Raw genomic sequence first — 16,769 nt, 5'->3', positions numbered from 1 at the left:
TTCTGAAGCTGTAACAGATGTTCCTGACGTTATTTATTATCTGGAAGTTAGACCATACCAGTACCAGCTGATTTTACATGTGCAGGAGAATCTTCCAGTGAATATGAAAAAGAAGAATCCATCGAAATGGAGGCACCAATTTGATTCAGTTCAATTCAGTTTATTTATTTTGTAGTTTGGCCATGTGACTCAAGTACTATTGATTGTGACGACATAGCCTTAACACGTGACAGGAAAAACATATGTACATCTTGATCAAAATGAAAACATGTTGCGTGAAAATAGTGACAGAAGTTATGGTTTGGGTACTGATACTATGTAATTATTTTGTTCCAAGATGCGCATACCTTTCACATACAAATAATACATGGTACTCATCTTCAAGAACTCCTAGATTGCAACATGCATACATAGTACATTCAGGAATGTTTTCATTAGTACAATATTTTTTTCTCAATAAATTAACTTTAAACTAATGCAATGCAATACGTAATTTACAGAATGCACGAATCAAGGTGTTATCACTTAGTACAGTACAGTATATTTCAGGCTGTAATAATGACGTGAAAGTTGAGTAATTCCTTAAGATTGTGGATATACAAAGAGAGTCATGCCAAATCTCAGAATATATATCATGGATTCTTTGTATCTACCACACTCACCCAATATGGCCTTATTTGATGCACACTTGTAAACATTTCAAATTGATTTTAAGTATGTAGTTTGTACCTTTTTTATGCACCATAATACCTAGCCCCCCAAATTCCTGAACCATATAGTAATACAGGCATGATTTTACTATAAAATGTTTTACATTCAACTGTGTAAGGAAATATGTTTACTGTTACGAAATAATCTATCATTGAGCAACTTACTGTACTAGTTTTGAGAGAGATATTTCGACATGCTTTTGACCACTTCAGTAATGATGAGAACAGAACACAAATGTCGCTATAATACCTTACAATTTTAACATCTTGACCACTTGATGTACACATCGGAAAACTTGGGAACACAGACTGGTAAGTTCGTCAGATTGTGTTTATTTCGTAAGGGGCCACAGACCCATGATACAGGTACTATAGCTCCTATATTTGTGGAGTAGAGAGAGCTTGAAATGGTGACTAACAATTATGATAAATGTATACAAGAATAACAGCTTTCACAAGATAAACCCATTAGAAATGTTTATGTAAGAGGGACATCTTTGAAGAACATTGTCTTTTCGTCAGTTTGTCATATAAACAACTATTGAATAATTCGTTTTATCGGTTCAATCATATTGTTATGGTGCCAGATTGTGATATATAAGCTTTATTCATGAAGTACTAATTGCTATCTCGCTTTTTACGTTGTCGGCATTTTTTCACATCTTACAATCCATGCAATAGGTACCATTTTATTCTTAAGTTCATCTGAATTCGTTTTGTTGTACCAAATTGTCTTGTATAATAATACATGGCTTAAGAGGTTTTTGTTTATGATAACATTCGAAGCAATAAGCACATTTTATTCTTCATGGGTGAGGTTGATTTGATTCTCATTCTGATAAAAAGGAAATTGATTATTACATTGTGTCCGACTCTGATAAAGAGTCCTAGCTCTTTATACTTGGAAAACGGATGAAATGGTAGCTCTTTTCATTGTTCGATGATTCCATGCATACCCAGGCAACTGAATATACTATTGTACCATTTGCGAAAATGACAGAAACAACACAAGTTGAATACTGGAGCGCTTGGTCTTTGGACGCTAGTCACATATGACGTCATGAGCGGAAAGGTCACGTGACTTCCAGCGAAATATGCATATTTGTCGAAGCTCAGATAACAGAAACTGTTTTCGCGATTAAGACGTAAATATTCATAATTTGCAATTGAAACTTTGGGTATATGTTTCTGATGGCGTTATCTTTCACACAGCAAATTATTGAAATTCTCTCATACTCTCCTTCAAGTTATTGTGCACAAACTTCAGTGGTGGCTTCTTGTGTTTGTTTTTGGTGGTAGCTGGAAGTGTTGGTTTGGTTGGTTATAGATCCATTGGCTTGGTTGGTTATAGATCCTTTGGTTTGGTTGGATATAGATCTGTTGGTTTGGTTGGTTATTGATCTATTAGCATATTTAATTAGAGATACATTGGTTTGGTTGGTTATAGATCCTTGGGTTTTGTTGATTATAGAACCATTTGTTTGTTCGATTATAGATCTGTTGCTTATTTGATGCTAGACGTGTTGGTTTTATTGGTTATAGATGTGGTTGGTGATTGATCTGTTGGGTTTTTGAGTTGTAGATCTGTAGGACTGGTTGGTTATAAGTCCATTGGTAGATGATATGTCAGTTTGGTACAGCTGTTTATTCTGTGTATGGTACAGTCTGTGTATTCATTGTGACCAATCAGAGTGAAAATGTAATTTGAATTCATCTCAACAGTATTGATTGTGTTGGTGATTTTTAACTAATGCTGACACGATGCAGTTTTGCATAGCAATAGAAATTATCTTTGTTCTCCAGTAATATGCATCCTTGCATGTACTGTTTCACTGGCAACTTGATAAATAGATGCTTTTATGCTAATGATCACCATTTCAGTATTATCAAGTCTATTGTTGGATCTATATTTCATTTTGGTTGGTGACAGGTTTGTTGTACTGAAAAATATGTTGTGTGTTATTGTTGGGGCGTAAGCATTATGATTTATAAATATATAGTATTACATACAAATATTTATTCATGAATGTTTTGTTTGATATCCAGGAATTAAAATAAAAATCATGTCTTGTAGCTGTTTCAGTTGAAACATTTCAATGATGTTTACTGTAAAGCAAAAATGCAATACATATTGACCTCAGATTTATACCCTCATTCTCAAAATAGTTAGATCGCAGACTATTTTGATGTGGTGGTGGTTTGTCCTAGAGGTTAAAGGGTTGGCTCTTCATGCCAAAGACCTGGGTTAGAGTCCCCACATGGGAACAATAGTTGAAGCCCATTTCCTGGTGTCCCCGGCCGTCAAGTTGCTGGAATATTGCTAAAAGCATAACTGTCACATCCCTGACACAGGTCTTAATGACAGTGAAATGAATAGTCAGGGAGCTGTACTTTCAATATTGGCTCTGTACACCCTGAACCAACAGTCCTGTTTTTGTATACATTTGTATACATTTGTCCACATAAATGACTGCCTTTTTATTTTGAAGTTCTTACCATTTTAGCACGGATGAACTAATTGATGTATCTTCCAGATGACATCACCTTTCATGACTGCAGTTTGACAGAAGAGATGCACTGATTTAGAGTTTGTGTTTCAGCAACTTCCTGTTATCCAATCCAGTGTAATAGTGCGTTGTCGCTCGTGTCGGACGTACATCAACCCCTTTGTACACTTTGTTGATCAGAGGAGATGGAAGTGCAACCTGTGTTATCGTGTCAATGAACGTAAGTATATAGCATTCGAATGGATCCCTACTTAATCAAAACGTTTATAGCCAAAATACATTTTTATTCATTTAAACTCATTTTCAGTGATTGGGGCATAGGTGGATAAACCAAATCCAAAGTTATCTGATTATGTGTGCTCAAAGACTTTGATTTAGTAAGCTCTAAGCTGTGACAGGAACTTTTGACATAAATTTACAACAGGGATATAATCGGGAAGCTGTGCTTTTATGGATAATATTTTGAATCTATTTGGTAAATCAAGGTCTAATTGTACGAAAGCTTGTAATTACCTTTTTGTTATATTTTTTGATATGTCATGTTAGTTTAGTTTGTTTAATGTCCTGTTTCAGTACCAGATGAATTTTCATTTGATCCTGTCAGTAAAACATATGGAGATCCACAGCGTCGACCAGAAGTGAAATCCGCAACAATTGAGTTCATAGCGCCGTCAGAGTATATGGTTAGTTGGAGCCATTTTTTCTATCAATGTTTCAGTCTGTGGTAGCATTGCCAAATGGGACCAAACCCTTACACTGACTGTTCCTAACCGTAATGGTGGCAAAGTTAACCCAGAACCTTAAGGTTCCTTTTGATCTTGCACAGAGAAAATGTTCAGTGGTCCTCATATACTTAAATCTGCTTGAATCTTCCTCGCTTTGAATATGTAAAGACCTGGGTTACAATTAGTCTGTAGCAAGCCATCATATAGCTGGAATATTTCTGGAGTGCATCTTTAAACAAGGAACAAAACTTACTCTAGTTGTAGCTGCCTTGTCATTTTGTGATTTTGAAAGTGTTTCAGATAAAGCTAATGTAGGATTTTATCAGAAACGAAAAGGTTGTTCAGTTATATGTACAACATTCCTTGAAATAGAAACTAGTTATCATAAAGTATACACATTCATTGTGACACATGATTGAGTGCTCAGTGTGGAGGTCACAAATTGGCTACATTTGTTATGGTTGATCTTGGAAATTTGTTAATTGGGTGACTGTTCATGACTATTTTGTTTCAGTTGCGGCCTCCTCAACCAGCAGTGTATGTGTTCCTATTAGACGTGTCTTTCAATGCCATTGAAACTGGTATGTATCGATGATGTCTGCAGTGTCTGTTATCTGAATTTGAGAGAGGCATGGGTTTTCAGCATTGGCTAAAATTTTGCCTTGTCCACATATGCTTGTAAGAAGTTCTTAAACTAATTGTGTGCCAGTCTCAGACATGGTTGATGCCCTTATATTCAGAGAGTACCAGTGAAGATTTAGGTTAGAATTGGTCATCAGCATCCAATAGTTGTTGTAAGAGCGAATAACAGGATTGGATGGCACATACTGTTGATCACTGGATTGTCTGGTCCAGACTTGATTATTTTCTGACTGTTGCCACATAGCTGGAATATTGCTGAGTGCGGCGTTAAACAACAAACAACAATACTCAGACAAACACCTTGTATCTGTTTTCTTTGCATACATCTAACATATTGTTGGAATATTATTACTCAATGGCATTAAACAGTAAACTGTATGTAGTGGGAAAAAGTGCTGGTATATTATTTCCCTAGTGATGTTGAATTCTTGTGTATCAGGATAAATTTAAACATACCCTATATAGGTATTTTTGTGTGAATAATTATGTACCAAAATGGGACATTGTCTCAGCAAATGATTAGTTTTAAGTGATTGTGAGTGAGAAGGAGTTTAGCTTTATGCTGTCTTTAGCAATGTGTTTCAGCAATATCACGGTCATGGGCACAGTCCTGTTTAGTTTTAAAAATAATGTTTGCATGTTCAGTTTACTGTGAAGTTTTTCTGTGATTCAGACAGTGATATTGAACATCTTGTGTACACAACTCCTCCTGTATTGGTTACTGACCATATCCCCGTATGTTCTGGCAGGCTACCTACAGATGTTCTGCCAGGTTCTGCTGGATGAGCTGGACAAGATTCCAGGAGACGCCCGAACACAGATTGCCTTCCTAGCCTATGACCGGTTCCTCTACTTCTTTGGTCTGGCAGAGGGGCAGTCCCAACCACAGATGATGGTGGTTCCAGATCTTGAAGGTATATCAAATAACTTACAGATTAAAAAAGGATTCCCCACTGAAAAACAAAAATCCAAATGTCAGTGTGATATAAGTGAAATCAGCATGAAAACTAAACTCGCTGAGCATATTTTTAATTCATATAAACAAACTTAAAGAATCAACAAGGAAACTCATGTGGGTTTTACTTTGACTGGTGATTTTTAGCCCCCCTCCTGCCTTTAGGTTTTCTGAGGATAAGACTCCATAATACAAGAAATAAAACTGGTCTGGCTTAATATTGTTAGTGTTGTCTGTATGTTTTTGCACCTACTTCCAGACATATTCCTGCCCTGCCCTGACAACCTTCTTGTGAACTTGAGTGAGAGCAAAGACCTTGTGATTGACCTCATCAACCAGCTGCCCACCCTTTTCCAGGACAACAGGGAGACAGGCAGTGCCCTTGGGGCGGCCTTACAGGCAGCCTTCAAACTAGCAGTAAGTGTTGTCTAAATATTGTACCTTGACCTTGAAATACTGTATGCTGCAAACAAGAAATCCTTCAAGTTAAAAGTGATAAAATAAATGTGAATGAAGCATTCATGAGAAGTTACGTTAATGTACGTAGCACCGTGAGCTGTCAATGTGCTTGGATATGAACACCATATAAGCAGACTATCACAATTACTCCTATTACTAACATTGAAATATGGAAGGGGAAGAGGCTTCTGGTGGGTGAGTGTATTTTACGTCTGATTCTTTTAGAAGGGAACTTCAAGGGATTGCAGGCATTCCACTACCTTTGCAGGGAGGTGGAGAAAAGCAATTAAGCACGAGTCACGATAAGTTTAAAGTATCAGTTTTATTCAGAAAATGACATTCTTGAATAGACTTCATAATTTTGTAAAAGAACCAGATGGTCTTCATGCTAGATGTCAGTTTGAAAAGGGAATATAAATACTGAAGTAATGCATTTTGGTTCTTATTATGTATTGTTTTAAAGCCTGTATGTTTGTAAGTCAGACCTTACTGCAAAGTCTAGGTATGAAACTGTGCCATGTGATGGAATAACAACTGGCCATATTGAATAGTGTGAGGAATTACTGGCATATTCTGTAGTGTGTGGGGGTAAAGTGATGAGTCGTCATGCTAAGGCAAGTTCCCCACATGAGTACAATGTGTGAGACCCACACATGGTGTCCCCAGGGATGATATTGCTGAGAAAACGTGTGTTAAACCTCCTTCTAATGTGTCTGCAGAGTGGTTCTGGCGGCAGAGTGACAGTCATGCAGACAGTACTACCAACAGTCGGACCTGGAGCGCTGCAAACAAGGGAGATGCCTAGCAATGTTTCATCTAAGGTAAAAACTGATTTACTCACATAGTTATTACAATCATAACTGTAATGATTCAAGATTTGACATCCTTGTTGCTTCAGAGCAAAAAGATTTATGAAAAGTCACAGTATTTACATTTTTGCAAACATCAATGTTTCTGTCAGACTTCCAACATGAAGCTGACATGCTGAATGGTAGTTAGAGTTGTGTTGAAGCAAACCCACTTCCCTTTACTTGCTTAACTCTTTATGTATTCATTCACAACTTGGCTTTGTAGACTGTTAGTTTTTACACCTCCTGAAACAGTTCCGTCTGTGGATTACATCTTAGAACTGGCTGTATATGTCATGAACTGAATTATTCTGTATGGTTTCCTGAAATGGGAGGCAGTATGTATGTATCTTGCATTTAGTGATGTAATTCTGTTATATTCAGAATGTGCCCCATTTGGGTCCCGCCACTGATTTCTACAAGAAGCTTGCTTTGGACTGCTCAGCACAACAGATATCAGTGGATTTGTTCATGCTCAATGGCCAGTATGCAGATTTAGCAACACTAAGTAAGTACAGGTGCAGATATTGGTATTTGAAATAATGGGAATGCCAGTCAGTGTATGTTCAACCTAAGCCTTTCAATAGGATAAGTAAAATACGCTGCAAATTTTGTTTTAGAAACATTCACGTCATTTATAAATACCAGATATTGACCTTTTTGCTGTCCACCACCATATTTCTGGAATATTGCCTCAGTTTTCATCCTGCTTAACTTTATTTTAGTGTCCTCAAGTACCTGATGAGAAATCTATTTCATTCTTTCTTTTTAAATCTGGAAACCATCACGTAGTGTACATTGTTTGCTACCTGTGAATCACAACATGTTGCCAGCTTATGTACACGGAGGACTTACAGATTGTTGAAAACCAGTCTCAGTGCAGTCCAAGTTTGAAGCAGCACACCTGACATCTTTTTTTATTTTCCTCTGCCCATTATATTTTGTTTAACCTTATCCATCATCTGTATTTCAGCATGTGTCTCGAAGTATTCTGCTGGTTGTGTGTACTACTACCCATCTTTCCACACCCTGAAGACGCCAGGGCTAGTGGACAGGTATGATGCAGACTTCAGGAGATATCTCACCAGGAAGATTGGCTTTGAAGCTGTGATGAGGATACGATGTACGAGAGGACTTAGCATTCACACGTTCCATGGCAACTTCTTTGTGCGGTCGACGGACCTGCTGTCGTTGCCTAACATCAACCCTGATGCTGGGTTCGGCATGCAGATGTCGATCGAGGACAACTTAACAGACACATCAAATGTGTGTTTCCAGGCTGCTCTGTTGTACACCTCCAGCAAAGGTTTGTGTTTGTGGATAGTTAATTCTGGTAATATCTGACAGCTTCCATAGTCTTGTGGATACACCATCTGTCCTGATTGTGGAAATTTGTTGTGTCAGTCCCCAGCTGCCAAAACATTTTAAAAATCATACATGCTACCCTTCCTGGCACTAAATAATAGAAGACACTGGTTGGCTTGGAATAAGCATACTTTTTCCTGAGTGAGGTATTCATCTTACAACTGTCACATGGTATGTCATTGAGCTATCATTGACAGTAGTTGCTACATATGTGCAGTTACCTTGCAGTTACAGATTAGAACCCATTTTACTGCCTTTCTGATATTACCTTCATGGTTAAGATGTTCATGTCGTGAGGAATATCTGGTTTCAAGTTGCTGCATGGGTACAGTGTGTGAAGAACCTTGTTGTTGTACCCCACTAATACATATTAGTGATTAGTGGGATGTGAATAAAGTCAGCAGAGCTGCAGTGATGCACCATCATTCTGATGCAATGCGTACAAACCTTGGTTCGGTAAACTTTGATTCAATACACAAAGTGCATAGAAAATGTACAAATATCGTATTTGTTGACAAAAAGTAGCATACTATCAATCCCTGATTAGAAATAATAAATACAGTGAATAACAACTGCCTGAAAAACATTGAATTGACCAATGAGGAGGCTAGTATTGTCAGAGAATTTGTAATGCTAACAACGGACCCGAACCGAAATACAAAACAGAATTGATAGTTGATGTTAAATATTGCGGTTCAAGGAGGCCCATGTTGTACTGTTGCAGCTCTAAAAGTCACTTGCCAAAGAAGATGACTCATGTTTTAGGAACCATCTCTTATTCGTCTTAATGTTGAGATAACTGAAACCCAAGATTCTCATAGAAGACTTTTGAGGAGAAGTCACATTTTTACCTGCTCCTCACTGCTAATTGTGTTAAACTTTACCTTATTTGTCCAGGAACATGACAATATCTTCTCTTGTTCTCACATTCTTTTTGTCTTCCTGTAGGAGAGCGACGTATCCGAGTACACACACTGTGTCTGCCTGTGACAAATCAGTTGAGTGACGTGTATGCTGCCGCAGACCAACAGGCCATTGTGTGTCTTTTGGCAAAGATGGGTGAGTAGTGGCACTTGTGCAGTGGGATACAAATGCTTCTGCAACACTTTGGTTTAAGAGACAAGATGACAAAATAAAGTTGATCATCCATAGAGTTTTGTCCTCTCTATACCACCAACTTTTAGAATGCCACTTGAACGAATTGTAAGAGACAAGTGTTGTGTTTGTGGTCAGCTTCACTAATTCATGTATGTCATCATATGCCCAGACGTCATTTGTTGTCACTGGCTTGTCTGTTCCACACTTGATTATTAACCGTCCACTTTTATATAACTGGAATATTGAGTGCTGCTTCAAATAACAAACATACTGTTAGAATGAAAAGAGCTGTACATAATAATTAGTATCTGTGTTGCAGCGGTCGACAGATCAGTGTCCTCCAGTATGGGCGATGCTAGGGATGCTCTCATCAATGCAGCACTGGATTGTGTATTGTCATACCGCCAACAGATCCCTGCATCACAGAGGATGGGAGCTCTACCATTGCCATTCACGCTTCGAATCCTGCCCCTCTATATTCTTGCTATGCTCAAAAGTGTGAGTTTACTAGTAATTTGTGTAAATGTATATGGTTATGTAATTGGCCCTCAGCAAGCATTGCTTGTCAGAAGAGGTGATGTTCAGGTGGTCAGACTCCCTGACTTGGTTGACAGATGTCATTGCAAATCTTTGCCCATGATGTTGATGATGAAATTGTCTGATCCAGACTTGATTATGTACAGACTGATGCCACATAGCTGGAGTAATGCTGAGTATGGCATCAAAAGACAAATAAATCCTGAAAGTTTACTTTAACACTGTCATAATGTCAAAAATAAAACCAACATGATTATGTCTCTCATGACTGTCCCCAGCTGATGCAATGTTATATCAAGATACATAATTAATATGCAGCATTAATTTTCAAGGTGAGTACCAGCTATTTTCAGTGTGGATGTATGTGAGTTATGATGATGCAATAACTGCACCATATTAATCAACCTGTTGTATTGGTTTTCCAGAGTGCCTTCCGGTCGTCCACCAATGTGAAGCTTGATGACCGTGTGTTTAGTCTGCTGCAGTGCAAGACTCTGCCGTTGATGTACCTGATGCAGTACTTCTACCCACACCTGTACCCTGTACACTCCATAGAGGAGAAGGTAAGCTGCTTCAGAACACTCTTCAGTTGTACTGTGCCATTGATGTACCTGATGCAGTACTTCTACCCCCACATGTACCCTGTACACTCCATAGAGGAGAAGGTAAGCTGCTTCAGAACACTCTTCAGTTGTACTGTGCCATTGATGTACCTGATGCAGTACTTCTACCCACTCCTGTACCCTGTACACTCCACAGAGGAGAAGGTAAGCTGCTTCAGAACATGCTTCAGTTGTACTGTGCCATTGATGTACCTGATGTAGTACTTCTACCCACACCTGTACCCTGTACACTCCACAGAGGAGAAGGTAAGCTGCTTCAGAACACTCTTCAGTTGTACTGTGCCATTGATGTACCTGATGCAGTACTTCTACCCACTCCTGTACCCTGTACACTCCACAGAGGAGAAGGTAAGCTGCTTCAGAACACTCTTCAGTTGTACTGTGCCATTGATGTACCTGATGCAGTACTTCTACCCACTCCTGTACCCTGTACACTCCACAGAGGAGAAGGTAAGCTGCTTCAGAACACTCTTCAGTTGTACTGTGCCATTGATGTACCTGATGCAGTACTTCTACCCACTCCTGTACCCTGTACACTCCACAGAGGAGAAGGTAAGCTGCTTCAGAACACTCTTCAGTTGTACTGTGCCATTGATGTACCTGATGCAGTACTTCTACCCACTCCTGTACCCTGTACACTCCACAGAGGAGAAGGTAAGCTGCTTCAGAACACTCTTCAGTTGTACTGTGCCATTGATGTACCTGATGCAGTACTTCTACCCACTCCTGTACCCTGTACACTCCACAGAGGAGAAGGTAAGCTGCTTCAGAACACTCTTCAGTTGTACTGTGCCATTGATGTACCTGATGCAGTACTTCTACCCACACCTGTACCCTGTACACTCCATAGAGGAGAAGGTAAGCTGCTTCAGAACACTCTTCAGTTGTACTGTGCCATTGATGTACCTGATGCAGTACTTCTACCCACTCCTGTACCCTGTACACTCCACAGAGGAGAAGGTAAGCTGCTTCAGAACATGCTTCAGTTGTACTCTGCCATTGATGTACCTGATGCACATATAATGAACAGCAAGAGAAACACAAGTTTGAAAAAAGAAAATCTAAAAAATGTAAGCATCCATGTATTCTGTTTCAAAAGTAGACAATAAACCAGAGTTACATTTCTTTTGCTGTTCAGTATATTTTTGTATGTGCATGTGCATTCTCATCAGTCTGTTGCCAGTTTAGTGGTTCCATGTGAATCTGTTTTTATGACCAGCCTCTGTTTTCTTCCAGAACACAATCACTAGAGGAGGTTTGGTAATCCCAAAGCCGCCATTGCTGCAGTTATCATCAGCCAACATCGACCGTCACGGTGCATACATTATGGACGTCGGCAATGACTTGTACCTGATGGTGGGAGGAGCTGTCAGTGACCAATTTTGTCAGGATATTCTAGACAAACCAAACTTCATGTCAATACCTGAAGGAATGGTGAGTGTTTGATTATCATTAATGTTGCACAGTCAGTTCTTTTAAGGTTTGTTTACTCAGTATTCTTTCATCCTATTGAGTAAATAAGATTGATTTGGATTGTGTTTTTAACAAACATATTTACATCGGCCTGCTTCCATTGAGAGACTTGCTCAGACTGATGAGCAATCTGATTACAGCATTGTTTCTTGAGCAACATCTGTCTTTGTATGTGTGCCCAACTGATCTTTATATTGTGTAAATATAAGTCCATGCTTGGGATCATTGAGTTATCTGAGTCAGAGGGATAGGATAGCCTAGTGGTTGAAGTGTTCGCTCATCACACTGAAGATACGGGTTTGACTCTCCAGTGCGATATTGCTGGAGTATTCCTAAAAGCGGCATAAAGCAATACTCACTCTGAGTTGCAGCCTCATTTCTATAGCTATGACATACTCCTCCATTTACGTTCCTGAGTGTGTGGATGACTGAGTGAGGAGTGAGTTAAGTTTTTTGCCGGGGTCTGTAAATAATATAGTTTGGACCAGACAGTCCAGTGATCAACAGCGTGAACATCAATCTGCACAAATGGGAACAGATGACTGAGTCAGTGAATCTGACCACTCAGTGCCATTGGTAGGCTCTTACAACCACTGAAAGCCAATAGTTTAATCCAGACCTCCATGTGTCCATTCTTTGGTGAAGGAGGAACATTGGGTGTTCATACCAGTGACATATTCACTGATTGTAGAAGTGGCCTTTGTCAGTGAACGCTGCAGTCCCCAAAACCTGAACTACAAAGAATAGAATAGAATGTTAAAAAGCTTTCATGACATTGTTCATAACATCAGTCATGCCAGATTGCCGAAACATGGAATGTTGCTCATTGCTCAACCGAAAATAATGAGACAAGCAAACACATCTGTTGATCTCTTCATGAGATAGAAGTTCATCTGAAATCAGGTAATATTTTGGTTCATAATTTTTACTGTGATTAGTGAATATGTGACTATCTACTCCCCAGAATGACCTGCCAGAGAATGAAAATCCGTCCTCAGAAAGGTTACGCAACTTTATCAACTATCTGATGGACAGCAGGCCATATGGAGCAAGCTTCCTAGTGCTTCGGTAAGTCATTCAACATCTTCAGTACATATCTCCATGGGTAGGTAGTGTTGGAAAGTGGGTGATTTGTGGGTTGAAGTATGTTATTTTTTTTATTTGAATTACTGACCGCCATAGTATGAATCTGCATATACACATGGAAATAAATAAGTGAACACATGAAAGTACAAGTGTTCAGGGGTTCAAAAATCCTATTGTCTGATGCCCGGGACAGGCCAGTTTTCATTTTGGGCAATCAAATAATGATATCTCACCTGTCTGTGGGCTACTAGATACTTTCTGCTTACAATTTCAAACTGCAAATAAACTTTGATTTCATTTCACATCTGCTCAAAATGAAGCTATTAAATTTCTCAAATTATGGTTGTCTTTCCGAACTATTTATCACTTTATGATAAATAGTCCAGTAAATATCAGATACCATGTTCATCATCATGATTATGTCAGGTCAAGTGGAAAATTAGACAGGATACGTTACTTTCTTAAAGTCACTTGCCCTGGGGCTCCTTTATTTATTTAAAAAATTTCACTAGTATTGCAATACATACCTTGTGAAGAAACCTGAAAAAAGATGAATGAACACTTGCTTTTTCTTGCATTCCCTTATTTGTTGCCATGAATATATATTGTTATGAAATGCACACATGTGAAAGAAATTGCTGAGTGTATTTTCTAATCTGTTTACTTAATGACATATGCGATCAACATACATAGACAGCTGTGTACAAGACAGTAAACATGTTTAATGCGGGCTGGTAATGGAATGGTTTTGCAATGGTGAAGTAGATAATACAGGAATCAATGGTCATATTATATATTATTCAGTCAGAGTCTGATCACAAGTGATGTGCATGTGATGCTTCAAGGAACATTCAAGTCTTAATTTCACTGTACACAATTGCAAACAGAATAAATTGTGAATTTTCAAGTTTATTCTTTCTCTTTACTGACAGTTTAGTCTGTGTGAATTGTTTTGAACTGTGTTGATTCCGCACATCATATTTAAATATGTCATGGCCTATCTTAGGTGATGTGTTGCCTAGCGTTTATTCATTCTTCACCTCAAAGACCAAGTTTTGATTGTCCACATGGGGACAGTGCATGAAGCCCATTTCTGTGTCCCCTGCCGTGATATTGTTGGAATATTGCTAAAAGCGGCAGAAACCACGCTTACTCGTTTAAACACTTTGAAAATATTCCTTCATGATTGTATTCTTTTTGTTTCAGGGAGGACAGCAAAAACCGACAATTGTTCTTTCAACACATGGTAGAAGATAAAACCGAGTCAAGCATGTCATATTATGAGTTTTTACAATATTTACAACAACGGACAAAGAGTTAGGAACTAAGGGCGGAGGAATGAAGTGACATTTAAGAGTGATGACCTGTGCAGTATAGTAAGACATGGCCTATAGTCAGCTCTGGGATCTGTAGCAAATGGACAAAGATGATATCCTCTTCACAACTACCTACAGACAAAGGCCGTGCAGGCCCCCAAGGCTGCATCATTTTATTAACACTGTCGTGTTTCTTTTTCTGCATCACAGATTTCATTGCTCCAAAGAACGCCCAATTAGTGCCAAAGTCAGCCTACGTGTGTATTGTTCACAGTGTCTAGATTCATCAAAAGCTTAATATATTATTTTATTGTTTTCAAATATTAGTCTTGAAGATTCCCCACATTAATTCCTAAGTGTTGGATTCATTCTGTTATTCATGTAGAAATATTTTGTCTCCTGTTAATGTCAGATTTGTGTTAATATTTATTTTATTTTTTTGTTCAGCAGAATGGGTTATTAGTATCGATATACTGTACAATATGCAAGAGAATGTGTACAGCTATTGTACCATAATCAGACTGTTCTGTCAAACAGTATTGTAATCATGGCTGTACTAACATCTCAAAGACCATAGATGTCAGCTCTTTTGTTATCAGATATATTCGGATGTCAATTGTTGTGTTATGCAATTATTTCCTGAACTGCCTGTGAGTGTAGAAATTATGAAATATGGAGAGAATGGTGAGGAGTTTCACAAACTGTGTACTGCATTTCCCTAGGCCGAAATAGTCGTAACGTTTTTGAGTTACGCTTGTTGATGGTCGTAACAATATGGAACATGCCCTGTCTCTGAGCACATATATATTGTGTCTCAAGAGACATGCCTGATGTGATTCTGTTCAGCTGTCTGGATCTTCTGTGTACGTGGATTAAAGTTGGTGCAATTATTGAAATGTGATATTTTTACCATGTGCACCAAAGCCATGAAATGTGAAACGTTACAGAATATTCATGAGTGGAGAACATTATATGGGCATATATAGTTTTGAAATGAACATGCCAGCTGACTGATCAGCTGTGTCTTCCTGGCTCTGGATTGTCAATATTAAGTGATATATACATAACACCTACGTCAACACTTAATGATGACATGGACTAATGAAACCATTCCTTTTCCTTTGTGGTGTGTTTTTATGTGTTGATTTTATGGTAACGACTCCCTCTGTAAATATCTCCATAGTCCCTGATTGTACATAATAAAAATACAACGGCAATGATGGGAATGTTTTATAAGCTTGCGAATGAAAGTATGTTTTTGCTGGATACAAAGCTTTCTTTTTAAAAGGATATTTTGTATTGGCTTTTGAGTGTTTTAATTGTGTTGGTGTTATATAGAACTTGATGAGGAACATCAACTGTATTGTCTGCTGTAATCACAGGGTTTGCTTTCATCATTGAAGTGTAAGGGTCAGATAGTTAACAGCAGAAACATTTCCAAGTTCAAACCATGGTGTGGTGCTGTTCTGTCTGCATAAACCCTCATTCTACAGACTATTTAATGAACATGTTTAAACATATATCAAGATATTGTTAAACAGTGGCTGCTTTGAGATGTGTTGACTGGGTAAAGGACAACATACTTCACTAAGTTGTCTTGCTGCTACGACAGTGGTTACTTCTATATGCTCTTGTAGCATTATGATTCCATGGCTCAGAAGTAATGTTAGATCAGTATTTGACATTATAATTCTGGGGTGATATTGTGAGGTTATTGGCCCTATTCTACTGATCATGTTAGCCCTAACATGCGTGTAACTGAAATACATTGTTAGGGTTACGATAACACTTACACACTTTCTGTGACGGCTATCGCATCTCAAACGCTTTACATCAACAAAGACCATTCTCACAGTTGTTTTAGTACAACATGTCGTAATTTTGACTCTTTAACATTGACTCATGACCATTATGACACTAAGATGATCATACCACGAAGACGATCATTGCACCAGTTATGTTTCACAACTTGTGGTAGTTGGTGTGATTTGTGGAACAGGGCCCTCATGTGTAAGTTATAGGGCTGTATGTTATGCATTTCAAAATATAAGAAATCTCTTGCAAGGGTGCTGAAAATGTATACATCAGAGTTACTTATGGACTCTAGATGATAATTGTATGAATATAGGGTGCAATATATTCAGACTTTGCTGGTGACTTCTCTGTTTGTTCATGACAAAGCGAAAGGTCATTTGTAATCAGGTCCAGTTCTCTTCATGTTCGCAACATGTTCTAATTGTAAATATGCATATAAGTTTAAGCCAGAATGGGGACACTCTGTACATAGGCAGCCCCCGGGCAGTCAACATTGAGGCTGACACACTCTCATGCTAACTGGACAGTTCAATTTGTATAATATCAAATCACTGTATTAATTTGCCATATGATGATAGTCTTGTCAAAATAAATGCTGTACACACAATTA

The 16,769-nt window shown here is 38.4% G+C and overlaps 1 protein-coding gene across 3 annotated transcripts in view; it reads left to right on the top strand.

The window, feature by feature from the left end:
* Positions 1 to 16,769, top strand: part of LOC137284516 (protein transport protein Sec24A-like) — a 38,279-nt gene extending 21,510 nt beyond the window's left edge. For all 3 annotated transcript variants that reach the window (XM_067816347.1, XM_067816346.1, XM_067816345.1), the window contains 14 exons: positions 3,311 to 3,437; positions 3,791 to 3,900; positions 4,457 to 4,523; positions 5,334 to 5,498; positions 5,799 to 5,956; positions 6,718 to 6,819; positions 7,231 to 7,354; positions 7,820 to 8,152; positions 9,160 to 9,270; positions 9,629 to 9,807; positions 10,272 to 10,409; positions 11,706 to 11,903; positions 12,907 to 13,010; positions 14,235 to 16,769. In XM_067816347.1, coding sequence (XP_067672448.1) covers positions 3,311 to 3,437; positions 3,791 to 3,900; positions 4,457 to 4,523; positions 5,334 to 5,498; positions 5,799 to 5,956; positions 6,718 to 6,819; positions 7,231 to 7,354; positions 7,820 to 8,152; positions 9,160 to 9,270; positions 9,629 to 9,807; positions 10,272 to 10,409; positions 11,706 to 11,903; positions 12,907 to 13,010; positions 14,235 to 14,349 — 2,031 coding nt within the window. In that variant the 3' untranslated portion in view covers positions 14,350 to 16,769. The remainder of the gene's footprint in view (positions 1 to 3,310; positions 3,438 to 3,790; positions 3,901 to 4,456; positions 4,524 to 5,333; positions 5,499 to 5,798; positions 5,957 to 6,717; positions 6,820 to 7,230; positions 7,355 to 7,819; positions 8,153 to 9,159; positions 9,271 to 9,628; positions 9,808 to 10,271; positions 10,410 to 11,705; positions 11,904 to 12,906; positions 13,011 to 14,234) is intronic.

This window comes from Haliotis asinina, chromosome 5 (genome assembly GCF_037392515.1).
Source record: "Haliotis asinina isolate JCU_RB_2024 chromosome 5, JCU_Hal_asi_v2, whole genome shotgun sequence".
In the NCBI taxonomy this organism is placed as follows: domain Eukaryota; kingdom Metazoa; phylum Mollusca; class Gastropoda; order Lepetellida; family Haliotidae; genus Haliotis; species Haliotis asinina.
Note: the sequence above shows the minus strand (reverse complement) of the source record. Positions and strands in the feature narration are given on the sequence as shown.